A 26,458-nucleotide genomic window follows, 5' to 3' on the forward strand; every position below is an offset into this window, starting at 1 on the left:
CATCGGGTGAATGAATGCCATGAGGCAGAGAGTATAATATATGTACATGTAAGGACAACAAAATTACAGTCTTGTTGGTGGTTCTGGGACTGGCTTCTGCGACATGGTGTTGGAGTGGGTGTTCTAGTTGAGTGAGCTTGTTGATGTGAGATGTCGGCTGGTCTGGGCTAGAGACTGGGTCTTGTGGGAGGAAGGTCAGGTGGTTGTTGAACGTAACACTTTTGCTGATGGTCTTGTTGTACTTGTTGATGGATGTAACTGCATCAACTTCATGTTGATGTCGTATCAGGTCTTTGAAAGGCATTTAGAAGTGATACTCATAAGGAAGAAAATATATGGATCTCAACCTGTCGCTTTTCTTCCTGTTCATGTCTGACCTGTCTTTATCTAGAGAACATTATTTGTTTGTCAAACCCATATACACAACACTAATACGTCCTACAATTAAGTATGTTTGCCTTGTTGTGGATGTCACAGCGCAACATCATATCTGTTAGCCTGTGGTGTTCTTGTCGGTCATGCTTTGTGACAAACACACGATCTTAAACAATCTCTATTCATGGTTATCAGAGCGCTGTATTTCCCTGTGAGCTAGACAAACAGTTAGACTATACTTCCTGGTGGGACGTGAGTAGGGTGGAGGATTGTAGGGAAGGTGGCTGTTGTGCAGGCTTGCCCTTCATACTGTTCAAAACTTATTCGAGGTAAGTTCTTCTTTCTTGAAAACCATTCACACAAGGGTCTTCACCTATGTTAATGTTAACCGTAATTTTCTAGGTCAATGTTACGTTTCATACGGAAGTCCCATCGCATATTGACCAGATACAAACACTTGTACCAGGATATCAATCAAGTGACATTGTATGTATGTGCCCGGCTTTATGACTTTTCTTCACGCAGTGTAGCCATGTCTTCGGTGACGAGTCAACCTTAACACATGCCTAACTAATACGAGGTATACATATCTCAACGTCTTCTTTTTTTATAAGAGACCTATATATAGGTATTTTAATTGATAGAATTTGTATTAATGTCAAGAAGTTTTATTTAGTAGATTATAGAAAAAGAGCTTAATTCAAGGAAGACACACCACACACAAGTTATTTACTAAATACACCAACTGCCGCGAGACACGTCAGTGAAACAATATACCCACCCACAGTCCTCCATGTTTCAACAAAGTGACTGTTGCACATGTCTATTGTCATCTAACTGGAGCATGTCAGTTTCAAATAATACTTGCGAACCTTTCGTTTCAGTACACCAAACATAAAGGCCAATGGACAAGTTGTACACAATTACAGGTACTGAACATTAAAGATATTTTTAACTTCATGATAAGTGGGTAATTGGTGGATTCAGCCAAAGGATTTGAATTTGGGAGTTGTGTCAGCTCGACTGCATACAATCAGTAAGCTTTCCGTTGATGTTCTTGATAACCAGAAAAAGTAATATTAAATGTTACTTTTAGATGTTACAGTGAAGGAGATACTGTGGAGAGCTTGGAAAATATATTTTTGTCAACATTACGTATATAAAGCTTTATATATATATATATATATATATATATATATATATATATATATATATATATATATATATATATATATATATATATATATATAACACGTCCCATTTTAATTCTGGAAACCCAAAAGTCCAGAAACTCTACGCTCTTTGCCCAGTCTCGGTTAAAGGTATTTACAAAATTAAACATGCCGTTTTCATGGGAACATACCAAGGAAGAAAACATGAAAAAAAAATTGTTTAAAAACTCAATATTTAGACTATGTCGCCCATGGGCCTGCCCATGGGCCTGCCCATGGGCGAAGTGTGGCCCATGGGCCTGCCCATGGGCCTGCCCATGGGCGAAGTCTGGCCCATGGGTAGGCCCATGGGCAGGCCCATGGGCGAGAATATGTTCCTTTACTTAAAACTCATGTTTTTGTTTCGCAAATACATTTAATGTATTCATTCAAGTATCATGACACAAAATTTAATTCATTTTAACTTAATTCAACGATTTTATAGCGATATTGAAATATTTCGCCCATGGGCGAGAAAAAGGTTTGGCCCATGGGCGAGAATATGTTCCTTTACTTAAACTCAGGTTTTTGTTTCGCAAATACATTTAATGTATTCATTCAAGTATCATGACACAAAATTTAACTCATTTTAACTGAATTCAACGATTTTATAGCGATATTGAAATATTTCGCCCATGGGCGAGAAAAAGGTTTGGCCCATGGGCGAGAATATGTTCCTGTACTTAAAACTCATGATTTTGTTTCGCAAATACATTAAATGTATTTATTGAAGTATCATGACACAAAATTTAACTCATTTTAACTGAATTCAACGATTTTATAGCGATATTGAAATATTTCGCCCATGGGCGAGAAAAAGGTTTGGCCCATGGGTAGGCCCATGGGCAGGCCCATGGGCGAGAATATGTTCCTTTACTTAAAACTCATGTTTTTGTTTCGCAAATACATTTAATGTATTCATTCAAGTATCATGACACAAAATTTAACTCATTTTAACTTAATTCAACGATTTTATAGCGATATTGAAATATTTCGCCCATGGGCGAGAAAAAGGTTTGGCCCATGGGCAGGCCCATGGGCGAGAACATGTTCCTTTACTCAAAACTCAAAGTATCATGACACAAAATTTAACTAATTTTTACTTAATTCAACTATTTTAGGGCGTTATTAAAATATTTCGCCCATGTTTTCGTCAGTCCCTTTCAAGCATCAACTAACTGTTTGCAAAGTATATTGTATCATGTGAAATATACTTTATATTATATCATTACATTACTATTTAAAAAGGGCATTTGGTTGGATGTTTCCTTTAGTTCTACAAATTTCACCTGTTTTACATATTGTAGCGATCTTTAATGAACCCGGCCTTACCTCTCAAAACGTTTTGACAGTTTATCATACGAATTCATGTGCGTGTACTCCAATTCATTGGAGTTATTTTCCACAACATTAAATTTTAGTTAGTTTCTATTTCATTTCCCATTTAATGTCCCGTTGATACATCACACTGGACAATTACGTGACACTAGGTATGCAATATACAGGTACGCGTGCGCGTATTTTAATGAAAAAAACTATTCGTCTTTTATTGCATAACGTTTGGCTGAATATCTTACATTCTAACGAAATCTCGAAATATTTATTTCATTACATGCGGTTTCGAACTGACCAGTTGGAAGGAATTATGTTTCAATGCTATTGAGGAAAACGTGAGTGAATATTGTGACACTAAAGCAACTTTTAACTGCATTGTCACTTTTGGTATGAAAATGGTAATAGTTCAGAAAAAAACAACAGCCTTCTTATGATAATTCTCATTAGTACGTTGTATCTAATTACAGTGTCGGCCTTATTTACAGGTGATTCTACAATACCTGCTCTCGGTCAATTACAATCTACCACACCACGCGTGAATAAACAGTTATGCAGGTGTTGCTGTGGGCAAATACCTAGCCTGAAAATGTTTATTTTTTTTAGGATACATGTTTTACAAATGTTCGTTGATATGTGGATATATTAAGCACAAAGACAAAAAAATGTTTATGAAAGATGAATTAGTGCCTTGATATATTCATCGAGATGTGTATCATCGTTTAATGGGGTCATTCAATAAACGTATGTTTGGAGGAGATATCAGAGGAGCCGCCCAAAATACACAGTGTCGTCCGGTGAACTACCACCCCACCCTGTCCATTAGAGTTATGTAATCGGTACACAAATATATTTGATGCGGTGTCAGTGCGGAAGGAGTTTGAATTACGTCCGCCAGTTGCCACAGAAATCCTCAAAGTATGGAAACAATAAACAAGGTCAATCCGTACTAATTACCTAGTGACGCACGTAACAACGACTGTCAATAGGGAAAATGGTGAAAACAAATTGAAATAGATTTTAATAAAACATTATTGTACTACATAACTCGCAAAAGCGGTGCCTAAAATTGTTTGACCGTGTTATGTGTGTTGTAAACTGACGAATAGCAAGTAATTGTCATGCTGTACGCATGGTTCCATATACAAATTCAGTTATACAACCGGTATGAAACTGAGAACTGAGATACCAAGTACAACCTGCATTCACACACGGAAGCAATATACTTGTGTGTATGCCCTCTCCTCTAAAAAATGTATCACTAAAGTATTTGCATTGTAATAAATATAGTAATGATAAAACTTGGTAATTTGGTAGGTCTCCGACAGATATGATTTTCAGTTTTTTTACACCTTTGATTGATACGGATTACGTACCTGTAGTCTAGTCACTGTCTCTAATGTATCTGCTTGTTAGAAATTTCAAATGTCTTGTTATAGCACTGTTCCTAAAATACGGCAGTTTCTTTTATCGGGTATAAATAGTTGATTCGTCTTGTCACGCAGTCATTTTTACTTGATCGAATGATTTCCACAAAAAATTACGGCAGAGAGTTTTGTATTTTATTATATTTTTAGAAGATTTTAGAAGATGCTTACATCACTGTATCTCAGAACGTAAAACTGATAACATTCAAACATGTAATTAGTACACAGTTAATTGTTACATATAATTTCCTGCATATTCCTTTTTGAACAAAAAGCCTACATGTATACTGATATCGGTGTCCACTGTTAAAAGGGTATTAGTGCAGTCAGCCATGGTAAATGGAGAGACAATAATAAGGTGATTAATTATAGTCTGTTGCAGAATATGCGGTATAAGTGTAGTCATTGATACATATACACATTTCACATATACAGATGAAATACACGATATGATGCAGTGCAAGAACAAATTAAGATACGGTTTCTATTAAAAATAATTATACGATTTTGGATTTAATAAGCATGTTTAAATTTTCAGGCCAACACGGCTGAGATACAGCATCGGCATACTCAACTGGAGTTGTTTTCTGCCGGTCGTAAGTTCATTGTTTGACTGAGCACACTCGTGTCGGGGTTGCGATATTTTCTTCTCTTTGTTGGCAGCCTGCCACCGGTCTGAATTTTGAGAAAGGTCTCAGCATGGGACTGTTAATTACTTCTTAATGATGTCTACAAGCTTACAAACTTGTAGATGTTGGGTGCAGTTAGGACCAAACTTTTTCAGCTCAGAGTGTTAGTGGTCCTGGAACCCATAGTGTCAAACAGGTTCTGCACAAAACGTCCATCAGATTCTACTGTTCAGCAACATTGTCACTGAATTTCAGAACTCTGGCATGATATAATAATCAAGGATTTCGAAGGTGAACGAGGGGAAAGGCAGACGCACGTGGATTTACCATCAGGTTATTATTGTCTGGAGTTCACATTTTGGGGCATTTCATATACTAATTGAACAGAGTTCACCTGCACATGTCCACTTCAGTGATACAGACTGTAACCAAAAATGCAATGAGCCGTAGCTCTTAATCCCTTATAACAACGGTAACAATAACCAGGGTGAGGACACAGTAAGGTTAAACCGTGTCCAACAGACAATCTGAGGTGGCTATCTCCCATCAAGTCAGCTCTGTTTTTAAGCGCATAGTTATGTTTTTACATATTGAAATAAAAGGAATTTAAAAAATTATATTTAACAAACCTACACATTACCAAATACAAAACTTTATAACCCTCTCTAGACTTCGTTCCAATTAACCTGGATCATTCAACTCGCCCGCGAAGGTCGTATGCGACTTTAAAGTGAATACGTCTACAGTGTACAAGTAACTTTTAACTGTATCATATATACTCATGATAAGCAATTATTTCCGTTCCTAATTCGAATGAGCACATTCTGAGGCTAAATCTGCAAAAGGACAGATAAAATATTTCTTTGTACAATGCAAACGATACAAACGTAGCGGCTGATAATAGAGACAATGATTTAATAATCTGCAATATATCAAGTGTTCTCGTTCAATCTATTGTACATATTGAAGTGATTGTAAAGTTTCAAGGAGTACTAAAATGTTGTGGTATTATGAATGTATTTAGAATATGAATAGCGAAAAACAGTCACCATATCGGATGTACATGTATAACTTGTCTTCCAACACCACGCTTGTGCCGAGGCCCATGGTCATAAAACTAATCGGTCCCATAAAAGGAGCAAATAGTTTTGCAGATACTTCTTGCTATGGTTCACTCACAATTGTCAGACGACCTAATCATCAGTCAGACCAGTCAAGTGTGACCAGCGTACCTGCCTGGTTTTGGCTCCTAATTACTGAACTGCCCAATACTTTCATACTGTGGGCAGAGTGAGCGGCCTCGTTGAGTGATACAGACTAACCAGATTATGATTGTGTTTGTAAGTTGCGTTTAATCTGTGTCGGGTTGCAGTTGTTTTATTAGTCAAGACTAGGGGTAGTTTTTTCAATGAAACCTTTTAGCCGTTGAGTTTGTTTTGCATTCATTTCATTAAATACATTGTTAGGTAGAATAATAACACGTTATATGGATAAAACATCTCCCTAATCTGAGTATAATCTCAGATGTACTCTAAGTACCGTACTATATTACTTTGCGGAGACACTGAGTATAATTTTTTAGTTGGCATTGTATGCTGTCTGAATGACTTTACACAAATCCCTGCATTCAATAGACCCGTGAAGATCTTCAACAAACCATTCTTGGCGTAAAAGGGCGACAGCGCTTGTCGTAAGAAGCGACTACCGGGATCGGGTGGTCAGGCTCGCTGACTTGGTTGATGCATGTCATCGTATCCCAATTGCGTGGATCGATGCACATGATGTCAATCACTGGATTGTCTGGTCCAGACTCGATTATTTACAGACCGCCGTCATACAGCTGAAATATTACTAAGTGTGGCGTTATACAACTAACAAACAAACAAAACACAAAAAGAGAAAGTGTATGAGTACTAAAACTTGCAATACACACATGAGTCACATTCGACAGTCTACAACACACGAATAACTGTCAAACAAGTTTGGGTACCCCTTCTGTTCAGGCAAGTTATTTAGTTCGATAATTTTGTATTAAAATCCTTTTCAATTTGTTTTCATCCTTTTTCCCTATTCCATGCATGTTTATGTTGCTACATCTTATTGCTCATGTTTCCAAGTATTGTCAAACACTTTAATGTTTCTCCTTCTTAATCTAACGTTATAACATTTCCGGTCATTGCCATCATCTAATACACAAGAGATGATACCAAGACATATTTTATTCGGTTTTATGGTCTATGCGGTCTTGCAATTGATTTTATTAGTCTTTAAATCTTATGTCTAGTACATATTTTCACAAACAGGGCTGTTAACTGATATAAGGAATGTAACATCCAGTTGAGGACTGAATACGACGTACGTTAGTCTGGTAACGACATTTCTACAATTAATATTTTGAATAAGCCGTTAATACGCCAGTTGTGACAGGGACGATGGTATGGTAGATGTAGCAGACATATTGACAGCCGTTGTTACGCGAGTCACTAGGTTATTAGTACGGCATTGGCCTTGTTGATTGGTACTATACTTTCTGTGGCCACTGGCGGACGTAATTCAAACTCCTTCCACACTGACATCGCACCAAATATATTTGTGTACCGATTACATAACTCTTACTGACAGGGTAGGGTGGTAGTTCACGCGAAGCGGACGACACTGTTTAAATTGAGCGGCTCCTTTGATATCGCCTCACAACATACTTTTAATGAATGACCAATTAAACGATGATACACATCAGGATCGCGGAGAAAATACAAGCTTCGTTCGCGTTGAATATATATATCAAGGCACAAATTCATCTTTCATAAACTTTTTGTGTCTTGGTGCTTAATATATCCACATATCAACGAAAATATGTAATACATGTATCCACAAAAATATACATGTACAGGCTAGGTATTTGCCCACAGCAACACCTGCATAACTGTTTATTCACGCATGGTGTGGCAGATTGTAATTGACCGACAACAAGTATTGTAGAATCACCTGTAAATAAGGCCGACACTGTAATTAGACACAACGTACTAATGAGAATATGAGAATTATCATAAGAAGGCTGTTACGTTTTTCTTAACTATTACCATTTTCATACCAAAAGTGACAATGCAGTTAAAAGTTGCTTTAGTGTCACAATATTCACTCACGTTTTCCTCAATCGCATTGAAACATAATTCCTACTGGTCAGTTCGACACTGCTTGTAATTAAATAATTATTTCGAGATTTCGTTAGAATGTAAGATATTCAGCCAAACGTTATGCAATAAAATACGAATAGTTTCTTTCCATTAAAATACGCGCACGCGTACCTGTCACGTAATTGCACAGTGTGATGTATCAACGGGTCATAAAATGGAAAATGAAATAGAAACTAACTAAAATTTAATGTTGTACACGCACATGAATTCGTATGATAAACTGCCAAAACGTTTTGAGAGATAAGGCCGGGTTCATTAAAGATGCTGGGTGCGGTTAGGACCAAACTTTTTCAGCTCAGAGTGTTAGTGGTCCTGGAACCCATAGTGTCAAACAGGTTCTGCACAATACGTCCATCAGATTCTACTGTTCAACAGCATTGTCACTGAATTTCAGAACTCTGGCATGATATAATAATCAAGGATTTCGAAGGCAAAACCTTTTCTCGCCCATGGGCGAAATATTTCAATAAATCTGTAAAATACCTGAATTGAGTAAAATTGAGTTACATTATGAGCCATGAAAATAGTAAGAACACCTGCATGTATTTGCGAAACAAAAACATAAGTTTTAAGTAAAGGAACATATTCTCGCCCATGGGCCAAACCCTTTTCTCGCCCATGGGCGAAATATTTCAATATCGCTATAAAATCGTTGAATTAAGTTAAAATGAGTTAAATTTTGTGTCATGATACTTGAATGAATACATTAAATGTATTTGCGAAACAAAAACCTGAGTTTTAAGTAAAGGAACATATTCTCGCCCATGGGCCAAACCTTTTTCTCGCCCATGGGCGAAATATTTCAATATCGCTATAAAATCGTTGAATTCAGTTTAAATGAGTTAAATTTTGTGTCATGATACTTCAATAAATACATTTAATGTATTTGCGAAACAAAATCATGAGTTTTAAGTACAGGAACATATTCTCGCCCATGGGCCAAACCTTTTTCTCGCCCATGGGCGAAATATTTCAATATCGCTATAAAATCGTTGAATTAAGTTAAAATGAATTAAATTTTGTGTCATGATACTTGAATGAATACATTAAATGTATTTGCGAAACAAAAACATGAGTTTTAAGTAAAGGAACATATTCTCGCCCATGGGCCTGCCCATGGGCCTACCCATGGGCCAGACTTCGCCCATGGGCAGGCCCATGGGCCACACTTCGCCCATGGGCAGGCCCATGGGCGACATAGTCTAAATATTGAGTTTTTAAACAATTTTTTTTTCATGTTTTCTTCCTTGGTATGTTCCCATGAAAACGGCATGTTTAATTTTGTAAATACCTTTAACCGAGACTGGGCAAAGAGCGTAGAGTTTCTGGACTTTTGGGTTTCCAGAATTAAAATGGGACGTGTTATATATATATATATATATATATATATATATATATATATATATATATATATATAGCGACAAAACCCTTTCCATATCCAATAGAGAGTCGATTGTACGATTCCGACTATATCATGAGAATGTGTTTATGATTCACTATCAAACAGTAATGATACCAGGTGTTCGCGAAAAGGTGAGCGTATCATGCCCCACCGGGTTCATCCGTCACAAACACATGCAAAGTCAAGTAAATTCGAAACATATATAAAGTAATCATTTCAGCACATCTTCGTTAAAGCTGTACAAAGCTTACGTTACACATTGTATAAACAAACTGTACCCAGAGCCCAGTCTGCATAAAATATGCAGGGTAAGACCAGGTGATAGATGCAGTTTGTTTGCGTGTCATACATAGAGGCATATCTCCATTTACAGCTTACCTCTTCCTTGTCACCTGTATTGCCACACACTGTACGGCCATGTCACGGGGGACGACGAGCTCGTAAGTAATAGGCACATGGTGCTCTGATGCAGGTGTTCAGCCTTAAGTAAAATTTCTGAAAATCTCGACATAATCACCATCTGTACGATTCGCTTGACAATTAATGTCTCCCGGGGTGTCATTGTTTTCACAATTATGCTTTTTGTTCCTATAGGTTTGTTTTAAAACATATGAAATTGCTTTTTGGTATCATGTACTGGCCTCGAAGTGTTCAATTAATGTAAAACACTGTTATATAGCTGTGACGTGTGCTTCGTATTCAGTCTGTCGATAATGTCCAGCCCGTCCCAGCACTCGTATTACATAACATCAACATGTCTGCGAGCGATCTCTCGATTTCACCGACTTTTGTCAGATGGAATGCTCCAGTATTGTGCTCTATGACTTGTGCCCTTTCTCAATATATGATTACACTGTAAGACACGTTTGTGACACAATGGGTTCAAGGCTGGCCTAAGTAGCAGGAATCTAGAAACTTAGTTCTTATACTCAAGGGTTTCAATAGAAACGTACACTAAGTCATTAAGTGATACATAGATGGAAACACAACTGTTTATATTTAGCTCCAGAACTGCACGAATACATATTGTTTAATGTTTTTATATAGATAGTTTTAAATGCAACAGTGTTGGTCATTCAAGCAGGTCAAAATAGTTTTACATCGATCTTGCGTCTTTCAGGGAAAGAGGCATCGATGCCGATGGATATACGATTCACATTTACGGGTATGGACTGTTTATGTTTCCTGTAGGCTTGATCTATATGTCTTGATAATTATTAATAAGACTACTTGTGTTGCGAAATTTAAACGCGACTATTAACCCAGAAATAGATTCGTACAGGACTGAATTCTGACATACGTAAACAACTACACAAGATCATTTAATAATGAACACATTACATTGAAATGCACAGATTTAGCGTTACAGTCACAAAAAGGCAATATTGGGTCACATAAACCCTATGTGGTACCAAGCCCTGTAATAAAAATGCACTCACGAATGACAAGAATTAAGTCACTGGCGAGTGTCTTTACTTGAACACGTTCTCTGTTCTTGAATCTGGAATAATGTTGCACGTTCTCAATTCTTGAATCTGGAATAGTGTTGCACGTTCTCCATTATGGAATCTGGACAAACGTTGCAAGTTCTCCATTTTTGAATCTGGACTAATGTTGCATGTTTTCAATTCTTGAATCTGGACAAATGTTGCAAGTTCTCCATTCTTGAACCTGGAATAATGTTGCACGTTCTCCATTCTTGAATCTGGACTGATGTTGCACGTTCTCCATTCTTGAATCTGGACTGATGTTGCACGTTCTCCGTTCTTGAATCTGGAATAATGTTGCACGTTCTCAATTCTTGAATCTGGAATAATGTTGCACGTTCTCCATTCTTGAATCTGGAATAATGTTGCACGTTCTCCATTCTTGAATCTGGAATAGTGTTGCACGTTCTCCATTCTTAAAACTGGAATAATGTTGCACGTTCTCCATTCTTGAATCTGGAATAATGTTGCACGTTCTCCATTCTTGAATCTGGAATAATGTTGCACGTTCTCCATTCTTGAATCTGGAATAATGTTGCACGTTCTCCATTCTTGAATCTGGAATAATGTTGCACGTTCTCAATTCTTGAATCTGGAATAGTGTTGCACGTTCTCCATTTTTGAATCTGGAATAATGATGCAAGTTCTCCATTCTTGAATCTGGAATAGTGTTGCACGTTCTCCATTCTTGAATCTGGAATAATGTTGCACGTTCTCCATTCTTGAATCTGGAATAATGTTTCACGTTCTCCATTCTTGAATCTGGACTGAAGTTGCACGTTCTCCATTCTTGAATCTGGACTGATGTTGCACGTTCTCTATTCTTGAATCTGGAATAGTGTTGCACGTTCTCCATTCTTGAATCTGGAATAATGTTGCACGTTCTCCATTCTTGAATCTGGAATAATGTTGCACGTTCTCCATTCTTGAATCTGGAATAGTGTTGAAAGCTGGCAGGATATCGGTGTCTTCAGATTGGTTTCCCGTCCGCACTGGACAAGTAGATAAGACGCTAGTCAGGTCGCAAAAGGGCCTCGTTTCGATCTTATATTGGCACAGGCAGTCTTCTAAAACTGTCACCTCACGAAACTTTTAGATGAGCGTTCAAGTTTTGAGAGTTAGAGGCGATAAACGGAATTGGGTGGTCATTGTATCCAAATTGCGTGGATCGATGGTTATGATATCAATCACTGGATTGTCTGATCAAGACTCGATTATTTACAGACCGCCGTCATATAGCTGGAATATGCTGGAGTGCGGTGTTAAACAACAAACATTATGAGAACAAGGCACTCGTGAGTGCAGCGAAGTGTGGCTGGTTTCATTATTCCTCTATTTCGGTACCATGAAGCCAGACTGAACCAAGCCACACAAAAATAAAAGAAATAGGTTAGGCGTGTATTCCCATGTACAAAGGGCCTTTTGCTATATAATTGGCACAAATTCCGACCGACATTGCCCTAAAGTGTCACATTAGTAATGCCAAAAGGTTATCATATGCCCACCACGTTTACCAAGGTTTAGTTAATCATGGCACTGGAAACAGTATTGTGATTATAATAAATCTAGTCATGCAGGTCTCTATTTTCGTCTGTTGTGGTTTATTGAATTATTTTTTGTTTCACCAAACATTGATAATATAGATTACCCGTGTAAATAATTTCCTTTCGCATGCCTTCACAAAGTTGTATCAGTTTGTTTCCAAGGATTTGACCAGATACTTTTGAAAATTACTTTATTCAGGCATCAAATTTGGAAAATTGAAATGGATGATATCTAAAAATGATGTCAATGTGCTGGTTCTCTGTGGCATCACAGTATCCATTTATTGCGTTCTTCAGCACAGGGAGTCGTTATCGGTTGTGTTATATACGATAGTGTAAGTGCAGAGACGTCTGTCATACTGTACCTGGGTCTTATATCACTAATAACTAATGGCGAGTTCATGTGCACTCAGAATGCATTATCTCCTTGTGTCAGTGTAGGCTGAGCTCATGTCTACCTGAACTAAATCGCGATAAGCTTGAGTCGCGTACCATCATTCGAACCAGTTCAGTTTCAGTGAAAAGGTGTATCCGCCCCTGGAGCGGTTGTCTTAATGCGAACAGGTCATGGCGAAGAAGCAATGAAAAGAGAATGGGGATTGAAATATTGTTAAATCCGCACCCCTCTCTCCCCCCAAAAGCTGTATCCGCCCCTGTCAACGGTCTAAGTGTAATTACTTTAGGCCCATCGAAAATATTTCACGAGCATAACGTTTGTTTGTCGCACTCAACTATCGTCAATAAATAATCTAATCTGGCTAAGACAACCCAGTGAGTGACATCATCCATGGACAATCAAGCGATTGATATCATGAGCATCGATCTATGCAAGTAGGATACGATGACATGCATCAAACAAGTCAGCGAGCATGATCCCGTTTGTTGCCTCTTACAGCAAACATGTGAAGACGAGCAATGTTCTTACCCGTATATTCACAGCGACTCCAAATGAGTTCATGCAGTTGAGCATATAGTTCTTTAATTGCGGCTATAAAAACACTGTCACAGAAACAGGTCACAATATTTCGGTTTTTGGTCAGGAAATCGGAACAAGGCATTGTAGCACACCGCTCCTAATTATTAGTATTTGTCATAAAATAACAATAAACAAAACATCACGTCATCTATTTCCCAATATAATTCAAACATGACTTTCTGTTCTTAATTGTTCTTAATTGCTTTTCTCCTCAGAAGGATGGAAAGATCTCAGGAGGTCAAAATCATCCACGTGAATGTTACCATCTTGGCAGAAACAAGCAGTAAGAAATCCTATTTCTACCGTAAAAGGGCAAAATTGATATCCTTGAATATATGGATATCGATCTATGACATTAACTGTTCTAAGTTCCATGAGGCACAAATGTCATTAAGGATTCATTTACCTTAACATAATTATGTACCTCTTGCTGGCTCACACCTGGTTTCCTGACTATTTGACAGTGATCAATAAACACAAGCTTATGATATAGTCAGAAACGTTCTTTGAATTCTACCTTAAGCCAAAATGTTGGACTTCGTCATTGATAACATCTATTCAAAATTTGTGTGTGTGTCATTTATGCGAGAAGTAAACATTCTTGTTGACATGTGTCTTATGCACATTATTTGGAGCTTCAACTCGGATTGACAATATCAAAACAGGGTAATCTGGCCCAGAAGTTTAACTTAAGCTTATGGTATATAGATTATCTGATATTATTTAATAACCACCAAATAGCCATTTTCCCTTCAACAGATTTATAAACCAAATAAAGGAGACCAGTGAGATGGTAATTATAGGATCGAGTCATTCCATAATGTGTTAAGAGACTTTGTTTGTGCCAAAGCTGGACATACACTGACAATGTGTTGGTCAGTCTCATTAAATTCATTGCATAATCTACATTTCATATTTACATTTTGATGCAAAATCACACATTGACGGTTTCGAGTGGGAAGTGACTGGTCCTGAGCAGCAGACAGAAAGCTTTGTGCTTCAATGTTTAGGCCAGCCGATTTTATCCAAGAGAAGGACTCTGCAAGGTTGCTGTTCATCACAACACACTGCATATTAACTGCAGTGATCGTTCAGATAGCCTCTCCTTTAAAAACTGAGCCTGGGCTGATATCGCTTGGTTGACACTCATTTCTGTACCGTTCAGCAGTACAGAACCATCAACAAAATCAACATTGGCATTGAGATTATGTCCCACATATTTTGCTCGTTTAAGAAAAGACAAATAACTGTGCGCAAAAGTGCACAATACAATTCTATTATAAAGAGCCTACACTTTAATCAAACCATGCCCTCCCATTACGATTGGTTAATACAAGCGCTTGAGGGGAGAGCGATTTTGGTTGGATATCTTGTCGATATGATATTTCGTGGGAGGGTGTCAATACCCTGATCTTCTTGTTTTCGTCCAATCAACAACACCAAAAGAATACGAAAGTACGAGTGCAGCATTAATATTTGTGACTTTTACTTTATTGCGAGCTCTGAACTCCAGATTTTCTTAAGTCTTCATTTGTACTCTACCCTAAGTTTTCCCTGATGTGGGCATTCTGGGGTTTGTCAAGTACGTATAAGCCTGACCTTCCACGGAGATGGTTAAAAATTCCAAAAAGCTTAAATGATTTAGTGACAAACAGAAGAGCAAAGGACTAAAAGGAATTGTTAAATATTTATATTCTAATGGAGATGGGTTTTCAAAGTCACCACCTACCCCTGCAAATACATCTCAAGTTGACCAGCAGTTCATTAAAGGTTTAAGTAAAACAAGTAACCACTCAGGGAGTTCAATACATTCCGGTGTCCTCAAAAATCACATTCGGGAGGTATAGAATTATAAGCTTTTCTGTAGTCTACCCAACACATTGAGAGGTTACGGTGGTAAATATTAGGCTCTTCAAAGATCTGAACCAGCAATTGATCTTTACAACCTTAAAGTCACTTTCTTGCTCCTTTCTGCTCCATGAAAATATGTCATTGAAAGTTCAGTACGATGACACAAGATCTGTAAGACACCTTGTAAATATTATTAATACATGTCGACGATATGTGTACCATTTAACATGTTCATTGTTTCAGTTGCCACCTTATGTTTCTCGACAAAGTGCAATTTGAACCAGCCTGTATCCTTACAAGAGATTACAAGTGACAAATGCAAACAGTAAGTTTTAGATCGTTTTCCATTTCTCATTGTTAACTGGTATTCACATATTTATACGCATAGAGTGAGCATTTATTGATTAATTACATACTTTTCTGGCATTGAAATGTCTGGCAAACTAAATGTGCTTGTGACATGTCTTATGTCAAAATTTATATCAAACCGTTATTCGTGAGCAGCCTACTACAAATTGGTTTTGTTTGTTGTTGAACGCTGCACTCAGCAATATTCAAGCTATACAGACGTAAATAATCGCGCCCGGACCAGACAATCCAGCGATTGAGATCATGAGCGTCGATCCACACAATTGGGATACGATGACATGCATCAACCAAGTCAGAGAGCCTGACCACCCGATCCCATTTGTCTTAGCTCTTAATCTCATTATACGATGTTAATGTGAAACTCTTATGAATGCCTATGACATTATCTCTTCAGTGTCTGCCGACAAACCTGGTGCAAGTCAAATGCTTTTTACAGGGCAACATATAACGTCATGCTACACTGTACTTCACCACATAGTAAGTTTATGTTCTGTCTGCTTCAAAGTATTCAATTTACAGATGTTTTCAAATTATTAACTACATCAATATAATCACATCCTTCAGTATTACATACACTTCGTGCTGTATATTCGTGAAATTCTGCGTGATGTTTTATTAGATATCATGAATTGTGTTTCAGGGGACCAAACATGTGACATGCATCTGATAAACGTGACTTTCACGTACGTAGTTTTTATTTTGTTTAAAATCACTTTTCATTTGAATATGACAAACACGTTACCCTTTAGACAGTTTGATCTACTCACTGAGCCACCCACTTACCCACTCACCAAACTGCCTTCACTCACTCACTCACTCACTCACTCACTCACTCACTCACTTTAAAATAATAATAATACAAGTAACAAAGCCATGCCCATTATCATAAGAAATGTCGACTATTTCATAAGCATGAATCACTCTCAGATAGTGATGACACAAGAAGTTCGCAAAAACACAAGCAAAGGCAAAGGATTTGATTGAAGTCGTACCGTTCAGATAAGTGCATGTTACTTCTTCTATATTTTGAATATGCCCCTTGTTTCCAGATGTAAGGATGGGAATCGGTGGAACAGGACATGCATTGGCCTAGGTAATGTGAACCAGTAACTTCCGCAAACTTAGTTTGAGATAATGTATGTTTGTTTCTTCTTTGACATACTTGTAAATGTGGATTAACACGTACATTAAATTTCAGGTGAATTGCCGCCCTGTTATACATCCAGACCGGAGACATGCCCGGACATTATAAGGTACATTAAACACTCTGTAAAAGAAGGTATAAAAAATCTCTGCCAAAAGCAGAGCCGATTGTAAGATTTCGAATATAGCATAATCATGTGTTTATGAATCACTATCATATATCAAATGATACAAGGTGGCACCCGTCAAAAACACATACAGAAAACAACAACGAATGTACTATCCTGCCTGGTAGATTACACGATGATGCTGAAGATTAGTAAATAATACGTGTTAAATTAGTAAAATCCACACTGTAAAAATGTGTTGAGAATATAAACGCAGACAAGACATGTTCAGGAGTGTTTCAATCCTAAATGGTGTTCACATTTGGTGTCTATCTAAACACGATTAGGGTCTGAAATGAAATGAAAAAAGCTATCGCCTCAGTCTAAACACCAACATCCCCATAATCCAAACATGTTTAGAATTTTAATACATTGAAACATGTTTAATAAAGTGCATATCATCAGACAATAAGTCTAATATGTGTGTGTGTATGTATGTATGTATGTACGTGCGTGCGTGCGTGCGTGCGTGCGTGCGTGCGTGTGTGTGCATGTATGTAACAAGCAGGCTATGAGTCTAATATAGATGAGATGTATAAAATATATGGAAATTAGATGTGCAAATCAGATTCACAGGCACTTACATAACACATATACCATCAGGACTTTCAAAATTCATTTTGCTCGATAATAATTTGTTCCCCTCAAGAATATCAAATGGTCGATCTTTCATCCTCTTGAAAAGTAATATACCTTGCAAAAAAAGAAACGCAAAGTGTTGCCAACATCAATGCAAAATTAATGTGTGCCTAAGTCAACCTGGGTCAATGACTGAGTATATATATACATGTAGTTGCCAGTAACACAATTGGAGTAAGTGAATGCTAACACACGTACATGGCCATGGCCTACTTTTTTGCTTTGATATAACTTTTAACTTATGCTGACTACACGAGTAAATTATTATTGCATTACTGTTGATTTTAATAATATAATACACAGTAGAAGATCCCATTAATGGTTAAAGATCAGCTTTGAATTTGATTTGTTTGTTCTAAGTTGTTATGTAGATTCTCGTAAAGACATATTCTAATGATTAAACATGTTATCACAACGACTTAGTAGTACAATGCAACGCTATACACCCCAAACCTGATTTATTAATCGTGCCGTCACTGATTTGTGTGCGCGCGCAGCCCATATCTCGTTCGAGTGAGAGAGGGAGTGAGTGAGTATGGTTCTACGCCGCTTTAGCAACATTTCAGCAATATCACTGAAAAATCCTCCCGAAAAGAAACTGGTAGTAATTTTAGTTTGGGTTTTTATTTTATTCATTTATCATATGTATGTATAAGATTTCCTCCAGCTCGATATAGCACCGTTCCATACATAAAATAAAATACATTTACCATTGTCGTCCATGTTTTTCAGATGTGTCTGCGAGGCGGAATCCAAGAATTGTAAGTACAGAAAAGTTAGTTTGAGGAATTGAATGACAAATGAATGTTCATTTTACCACGAAATATTTCACATCTCTGATGTACATGTACACAGCCTTTCTTTATGGTGCAAATAAGACACAGTTATGTAACAGTGTAACAATCCAATTCATTCATTGAAACATAACAATATCTGACAAACAGGAGGACAAAGTATGTGTTCACAATTGCCCTTGCATCGTATTCCTGTTTAATCATGTTATCTGTGTTTGTCACAGGTTAGGAGGAAAACAGAGTTAAGGGTGTCATCGTTTATTATTTCTACTGTTAAATCATTAGTAATAAGTTTCTTATGAATGTTTAGATTAACCCCGTTCTCAGTGTACGTTGTTTGTCCCGCAACCCTGGCTGAGACAGGCTCTTCTTCGCCCCATGTGGCCCGTGGGGATACATGGTTCAAATTGATCAACTGATGCTGGTCGTAAGAGGCGACTAAACAGATCGGAATGTCTTACGTTAAAGTCCATTATGCTCTCCAGGAAAGGGTCCAATGTGTGAGGAAAGCCCGAAAGTGATGCAGGGCTCATATGTTTACCACTCTTGTGTAACCCATGAGTGCGGTTATGGTCCTTACAGATCTAGAAACATAATCGGGGCGAACCAGGGCTCGAATCCACGATCATAGATTTCTGGCGTTCCTAAGGTGCGCAACTTTGCACAACGAATTTGGGCGCTTAAGACGGCTGTGCCGCCAGGCCCCTGTACACGTATGCAACATGAAGCAAAGGATAAAAACAGTAGTAGAGACTTTAGGCCAGGTTTCAAACGCTTTACTCTCTCTAATACTAGGCACGCCAACCACGACATTAACTACTCCTGTGACAAATGGTACCACAACCCCCGACACAATCACAAGGACTACTACTAGCAGCGAACCCACCATTACTACATCCTCTGGTTCAGCCAGGGACACTACAGCTACTAATACTACAGCATCTGACACACCCGCTGGTACTACAACCCCTGTTTCAGCGAGCGGTAAAACATCATCCGGCACACCCGCTGGTACTGCAACCTCTGATCCAGCGAGCGGCAAAACATCATCCGGCACACCCACTGGTACTACAACCCCTGTTTCAGCGAGCGACAAAACAGTCTCTGGTAGAACCACTGATTCAGTTTTTACAGGAACAGATCTTTTACAACAACAAAGAATCAATGCCTTTCAGAAATAAAATATATTAATGCATAATTTATATCAGTTAATGTATATTTATATCAATGAATTATCAATTGAATAAGTTTTTGTCATAATCATTGCATACGTAGATGGACAAGACAGATCTCAGATTGGAGTGCTCATTGGAGGAGTTGTTGGAGGACTCTTTGGGGGCGTCGTTATCACGGTTGTCATCGTATTCCTTAGTCGTGCATGTCGCTCGAATAGAAGGTACTTCAAGACATTCCCGACGCCATAACATTAGTCGAGTAAATGATTATAAAGTGTTCAATATGTGTGAAATGATCTTTGGGGTGGGTCATTGTAAAATTGTCTGATTAATCATAAAGACCTTAAGACATAAAAAACGTTATTATTATCCTCAAATGTCATTGTTTTTTACAGAAATTGAGGGGATTCAAATTGTTTGTAAATTGGTGTCAGATAATATCACCAAGCACCATCAACTTGCACTTCACCTTCATTAGTGTTTTTTTTAAAAATATTTATAGACATACAGAAGATGAAGACGGAGCAGGGACGAAGGAATCCCACACCTGTATAGGATTGGTAAATTGTTTGTACTATCATCAACCAGCCAACTCATTGCTGAGCATTTTTTTAATATTGGCTAGCATTGTGCACAACCACCTGTAGCTAAAGTGATGACGTAGATCCTGTTGGGGTATCACGCATGAAGCTGAGGTACTGTAAGTCCCCATTATTTCCAGCGAGGTGGCCTAGCTTTGGTTACTGGTGGCCTTTAGCCCGTGTTTTAAAACTGTATAAATAATAATGTTATGCCCAAATATGTTTCACATACTTCTTTTTAAATATAACTTTGTATTCATGACTCACTTGTTTATGTACAGGTATATCAACTTTTTCTTGTCACAATATGGCTGAAAAAATGCTGATGCGACGTTTAATTTTAACTCACTCACTCACTTTTATTTCAATGTTATCTAAACACATTTGATGCGTCAAATGCTTCTGATTATTTTAAGAAGTTCAAAAATAACATTGATACAAATAAAAGATTGATTAGTATTAAGTTGGTTCAATAGTCGTAATAACAAATCAGCTTCTAAATACTGTTTCGAAATATACTTAGCACTTCTTCCAACTAGGTAGCCCACTGTTCAGCGTTTCAATAATGGAATAATGGTTTCGAATTCATATACATATTAGTGTGTTGTTTTACGAATATGACTAAGTTAATAACAATGCAAATTAGGCTGGTAATTTTAGCATTTATTTCGATATATTACGGTAAATATATTATTGATGTTCAAGGTGTATATTCTGCTCACAACTATTGCCGGGTATCACAAATGCACGTTCATTAATCATTAACAAGCTAACTACAGTTATTATACGTGTTAACAGGTACATAGAAGTGAAACTATGTAAGACTGACAAGCCATAATTATGCTTCTTTTAAGATTCACACCACCAGTTGCAGTGGTAAATCCCCACCTGGTACAAATGCGGTGAAATCCCAAGTCCCGGATCTCATTAAGGTTTCAGCTGTACAACAAGCGTCCAGTGCCCCGTCAGATGTGTATGACGTCATCAAAGAGGGAGACGACTACCAGCTGGGGGTGGATCCTTCTGTCTGCGACCAGGGGGACTATGTGGACATAACTGATGACATGACTGGGGCAGCTGTGTATTCCCTGGCACAAGCACCTCCCGTGATGGCGGCACAGGGCGGTACACCACAACCTGCTGCAGAGTACTTCGTCCTGGAGAAGGATGATCCGACAGACTGCGACTATAACAAATTGGTCAGAGATGGCGCTACTGAGACAGGAACTGATGTACAGGGTACATACAACCGACTGGGCAGAGAGGGCGCAACTGAGACTACAACTGATGTACAGGGCACATACAACAGACTGGGCAGAGATGGCGCTACTGAGACAGGAACTGATGTACAGGGCACATACAACAGACTGGGCAGAGATGGCGCTACTGAGACAACAACTGATGTGCAGGATACATACAACAAATTGGGATCAACAAAATATGATAATGATGACAACGAGCCGGGTAGAAACATCGGGACAGCTGCTGATTATTTCGTCCTTGAGACACCTGAAGACACATCCAACAAACTGGCACAAGCAGCCCCGGGGATGGCGATACAGGACGGTACACCACCATCTGCTGCTGAGTACTTCGTTCTGGAGAAGGATGACCCGACAGACGGCGACTACAACAGACTGGTCAGAGGTGGCGCTACTGAGACTACAACTGTTGTGCAGGGTACATACAACAGACTGAACAGAGAGGGCGCTACTGAGACTACAACTGATGTGCAGGGTACATACAACAGACTGGGCAGAGGTGGCGCTACTGAGACTACAACTGATGTGCAGGGTACATACAACAGACTGGGCAGAGAGGGCGCTACTGAGACTACAACTGATGTGCAGGGTACATACAACAAATTGGGATCAGTGGCAGATGACAATGAAGACAACGAGCCAGCTGGAAACAACGGGACAGCTGCTGATTATTTCGTCCTTGAGAAACCAGAAGACACATACAACAAACTGGAAGGGAAACGCTCTGCTGAGGAAGAACAAGAACCTTACACCAAACTTGGAGAGGCGACACCCAAGAGAGAATCAGAACCCCCTGATGATCCAGGTGAACCTTCACGAGAGTACTTCATTCTGGAGGATCAGACTTAACCCCACAGTACATGATGTCCCCCATTCAGATATGATTTGAACTTCTTAACGATGGATTATACATACCGGTTGGCTCTAGACAATGAAGAACACGATTGGAACCTCATTTCATGTAAAGGATACATTTACCTGAGTTTATATCTTGTCCACAGATGTCAGATTCACGTTGACTGAATAACCGAGTTGGAGCTGATCGATGTCCTTTGCCAACATCTTTGGTGATCACCTGACTGTCATTCAACGGAAATATTTCAGTGACACCCATGTGGAACCATGGCTGCTGTGTTTGCACTTACTATTAGACACAAATCGGTTGAAAATATTTTGTGCGGAGTTGCGTCCCTTGGGCACGCTAAAAAGCTATGGGCTCGAATCCCGGTTCGCCCCGATTGCTTCTTGGTTTGTCAGCACCATACCCTTGCTCGTGGGTTTCAAAGAAGTGGTAAACGTCAGAGACCTGCATAACTTCGGGCTTTACTCCCACATTAAGCTGACACATCGCGATATAACTGGAAAACTGTTAAAAGCGGCGTTTATCACAACCCACTCACCGTTAACATTTCATGTGATTATCAACTCATTCAATATGACACGCCGCGATATAACTGGAATACTGTTAAAAGCGGCGTTAAACCCAACTCACTCACTCATTCAACATTCACATGAAGTAGACATTAACGTGTGCAATGATGTCTGTACACATTGTGTTCCTGATATTCGTTTTGTTTCCGTTGATCAGAATGATCGTTTTTTATTTTATTGTATTCCCTATATACATCCAAAAAATATGACACTGTTTCATTTGATATATGATGATGATATCTAATTAATAACCAAGCCCTTATGTCACCTTGGCTCTACTTTAGGGCGTTACTGTTTTTGTTATTTAACCAACTCTTATTCACTATCACCTCGAATAAATGTATATGAACACTGCACATACAAAGCAATAAAATGTCCACTATATTACAAATTAATGTATATGAAGTCGTTATTTGTGCCATAATAACAGGCACCACATCAATTTTAATTCAAATTCACATATTTCGCACCCCTCCATCAGTTTTCCTTGGTGTCTGTGTGAGCTGGGTGATATAATCCGCCATTTTTGGACTGAACAACGTTCTGTTGGTGATGATAACAGCCATACTGACTCGACTTGGCAGTTGTCTCCCTGACTCTGGAGTGAGTGAGTTTTGAAGAATACTTCACTTCTACAGCGTGTTATCATAAAGCGTTGTGAAAGCTCTAATTGACGCAGATTATTGACACTTCCTAGTGCATCGAAGCCCACGAGTACGGACATTGTGCTGAAAGAGAAACCTGAGAATTTGTGTGTGTGAATTGATGATTCATACCAATAACCAGCAGACCCAGGCATGGCTATAATATATCTTTGTATATCTCTGTCGCCTGTGATTCTTGTCTATTTATACATTTAATGCTAAGCCATCCCAAATTTACACACATGAGACAAGAAATATAAGTTTGATACTTTGTGCGTGAACATACCAAACCCAACGTGGTAATACAGTTAAAAAAAACAAAAACATATTTGAATGATTAATGTGAATCATTGATTTGCCTTTGCATGTGTTTCAATGGATGGCACTGGTGAGAAGGATACACACACCTTTTTGCGAACACCCGGTATTACCACTATGTTATGAAATACACCCTGATACACCCATGGACAAAATTAATTACATCCCTTGGAGAGTGGATGTACGTGAAATCGCTGCTTTTCTGTGTAATGGTTCCACGTTAAGAATGTCTTCGGTGCCAAAACGATCCCTCCCAGTGAAGAAAGGTGTATCGGTCGATATCTGGAGAGCAAGGATCGGCTGCTTCATTCAGCCCCCAGGGCAGATAGAAAATAGTCAACCCTACACCCAACATGGACAAAGGGCACTGTCATGGCTTACCTGCTTCTACATTGTACAGTAATACTGCTCAGGGTATCCCGCTCTATTGTCTGTTGCTTACAACATGCAGTATATACAAGACAGAATTACCAATCTACCCCTCCCGGATGTGGAGATGAGTGTTTGTGTCACTGATTACAGGTTTACATATCGAAAACCAGACAGCTACAATAACGATGTATCATAACTTAACCCAGCCCATTGCAAACCGATTTGCCAGGCATGCATTGTTCAATTATCCAGCAAATCACGTCACCAGAGGAAACTTTAAGAAGTTACACAGGTTCTATGCGAGATGATACAGGTTTGCTTAGATGTGACGTCACAGAATTACAAAAGCAAATGTATACCACAAGGGAAAAACAGAATATAATCCGATTGGATGTTGATGCGGTTCGGGAAAAAGTTGATGATGCTACGATAGAATTCACTGAGCTGGGAAACCGTGTAGAGGACTTAGAAAGACGGAGAAATCACATCATCATCTATGGTATCCCAGAAGGGAAAAATGAATCCCACACTTAATGCAAGTAGAAAAAGTAATTCATTCAATCAGAGAAAATAACAATATCAACCTATTGACACTGATGGAAATCGAATCGGAGCAGTTATTGTATGACTGATTAGGATGATACGATGAACAGTCTTTAGTCAAATCATTTGCAACACCATAACTTTTAGATCATAAAAATTCCCATAAGTGTTCATCATGTCATCCCAATCAATCAGTCATGCAATAACTGCTCTTGGTTTATCAGGACACGAAATGAGAAAGTGTAAAAATGAGAAACCGAATAGACATCGCTCCGAGGCATTATACGTATGCTTCAAGTACAACAGAATCCAGCACAGTGAGAGGTGAGAGTGGAGGTTGACTTAGGGAGAGGACAGGGACAGACAGGGATGTGGTCGGAGCTCAAAGATATCATAATCACAGCAGTGATAAAAATTATGTTGATTTTAAATTTTGAAATATGTCAGGACACGTAAAACTGCAGTACTGACCTTGAATGCATTCCGTTTTTGGCATCAGGTGATACTGTTGGTATGAGCCAGACATCGGAAGAAGAGAAAAGAACTATTCTCTGCTATTGTTATAAGGTTTAAATGCGCCTCAAAAACATTAGAAAATGGTAAAAATATTGTAACAAATTAATCTGTTCATAGCTGCTATGATGTGGTTGCATTAGGTATACAAAGTTCGATGCAGAACTATTATCCACATTATGGTAGAGTACTTTATGAATCATGAATGAGGTAAGATACTTTTCATTTGTGGAATCAGAAAGTAAGTTACAAAATCAATAGAGAGATGCTCAATCTGGCACGTAGACTTCGGTATTTTTCCGATTATGACACACTTGAGTTCATGGTCATATCTAAACTTTTAACGAATCAAACTGAGACATTGTTACATGTTGCAAAGAAAAGTGAGACTCGACCCCTTTAAAAAGATACGTTCAACACTAGTAGTGCATGGTGCGCGGTTTTGGCAGTGACTGAGGCAGATCGTTTTCACTCTGTCCAGTCTGTGACGAGTCTAGTCTGTCTTATGTCGAAGTTGTATTTGAAGATGGACTGGAGCGTTATTAAAAGTATGTGAGTATAACACGTGTATTCCTGGTGAGTGCAAGGGCCGGTACATGAATGCAGATAGAGACAGTTCAGGGTAAGAGTCGATTGACCAATCACTCCTGGACTAAGATGACCCGATTCTGACCAAGCGAGATGCTAAGTCTTGGTTTACCTTACCTCTGACGACACGGAACTGTAGTAGGGCTCAGTTAACCGCAAAACGCAGTTAATGTGAGGTGAAATTGGGTTTAACGTCGCGTCCAAGATTATTGCACTTATATAGCGACGTAAAAAACGCAGTTAAGACACTATTCATGATTTGAAAAACAATATAACTTCAGGAAACAATGAATTGATACAAGAATGCTTTAAATCTTCTCATGACATCATATTTCCCTATTTGGAGATTTTTTCAATTCAATTCTGAAAACCTCGTCTTTTCCAAAAGAATGGACACGTGGTGTAATTATTCCTATGTTTGTTTGTTTCTCGTTTAACACCACAATATACACAAAAAGGACAAACAAATGATGTTGATTCCAGAGGTAGAA

General features: G+C 38.4%; 1 protein-coding gene across 5 annotated transcripts; it reads left to right on the forward strand.

The window, feature by feature from the left end:
* The first annotated feature begins 21 nt into the window (after positions 1–21).
* Positions 22–23,384, forward strand: LOC124122335 (location of vulva defective 1-like). 5 transcript variants are annotated; one of them, XM_048397109.1, is made up of 16 exons: positions 22–704; positions 1,260–1,304; positions 9,944–10,010; positions 10,691–10,735; positions 13,793–13,860; positions 15,672–15,753; positions 16,192–16,274; positions 16,438–16,480; positions 16,847–16,890; positions 16,996–17,050; positions 18,479–18,507; positions 19,336–19,647; positions 19,816–19,936; positions 20,218–20,275; positions 21,151–22,094; positions 22,152–23,384. In XM_048397109.1, the coding sequence occupies exons 2-16, from the start codon at positions 1,280–1,282 to the stop codon at positions 22,405–22,407; spliced, it is 2,232 nt and encodes a 743-aa protein (XP_048253066.1). In that variant the 5' UTR covers positions 22–704; positions 1,260–1,279; the 3' UTR covers positions 22,408–23,384. The 5 variants fall into 5 exon arrangements, with proteins under 5 accessions (XP_048253066.1, XP_048253067.1, XP_048253062.1 ...); XM_048397110.1 differs by having other exon boundaries at positions 24–704; positions 21,151–21,943; positions 22,058–23,384; XM_048397105.1 differs by having other exon boundaries at positions 26–704; positions 21,151–23,384.
* Positions 23,385–26,458: the final 3,074 nt, after the last annotated feature.

The sequence above is a fragment of the Haliotis rufescens genome, unplaced genomic scaffold (genome assembly GCF_023055435.1).
Source record: "Haliotis rufescens isolate VD_foot unplaced genomic scaffold, xgHalRufe1.0.p SCAF_16, whole genome shotgun sequence".
Taxonomy (NCBI): Eukaryota; Metazoa; Mollusca; class Gastropoda; order Lepetellida; family Haliotidae; genus Haliotis; species Haliotis rufescens.

Excerpts from the sequence above, each read along its gene's own strand:
- LOC124122335 (XM_048397105.1), top strand. The coding sequence starts at position 1,280 with ATGGACAAGTTGTACACAATTACAG. Across the intron at positions 10,011-10,690 it reads TCACGGGGGACGACGAGCTC|GGAAAGAGGCATCGATGCCG; the intron begins GTAAGTAATAGG and ends TGCGTCTTTCAG. Across the intron at positions 19,648-19,815 it reads GAGCGACAAAACAGTCTCTG|ATGGACAAGACAGATCTCAG; the intron begins GTAGAACCACTG and ends TTGCATACGTAG.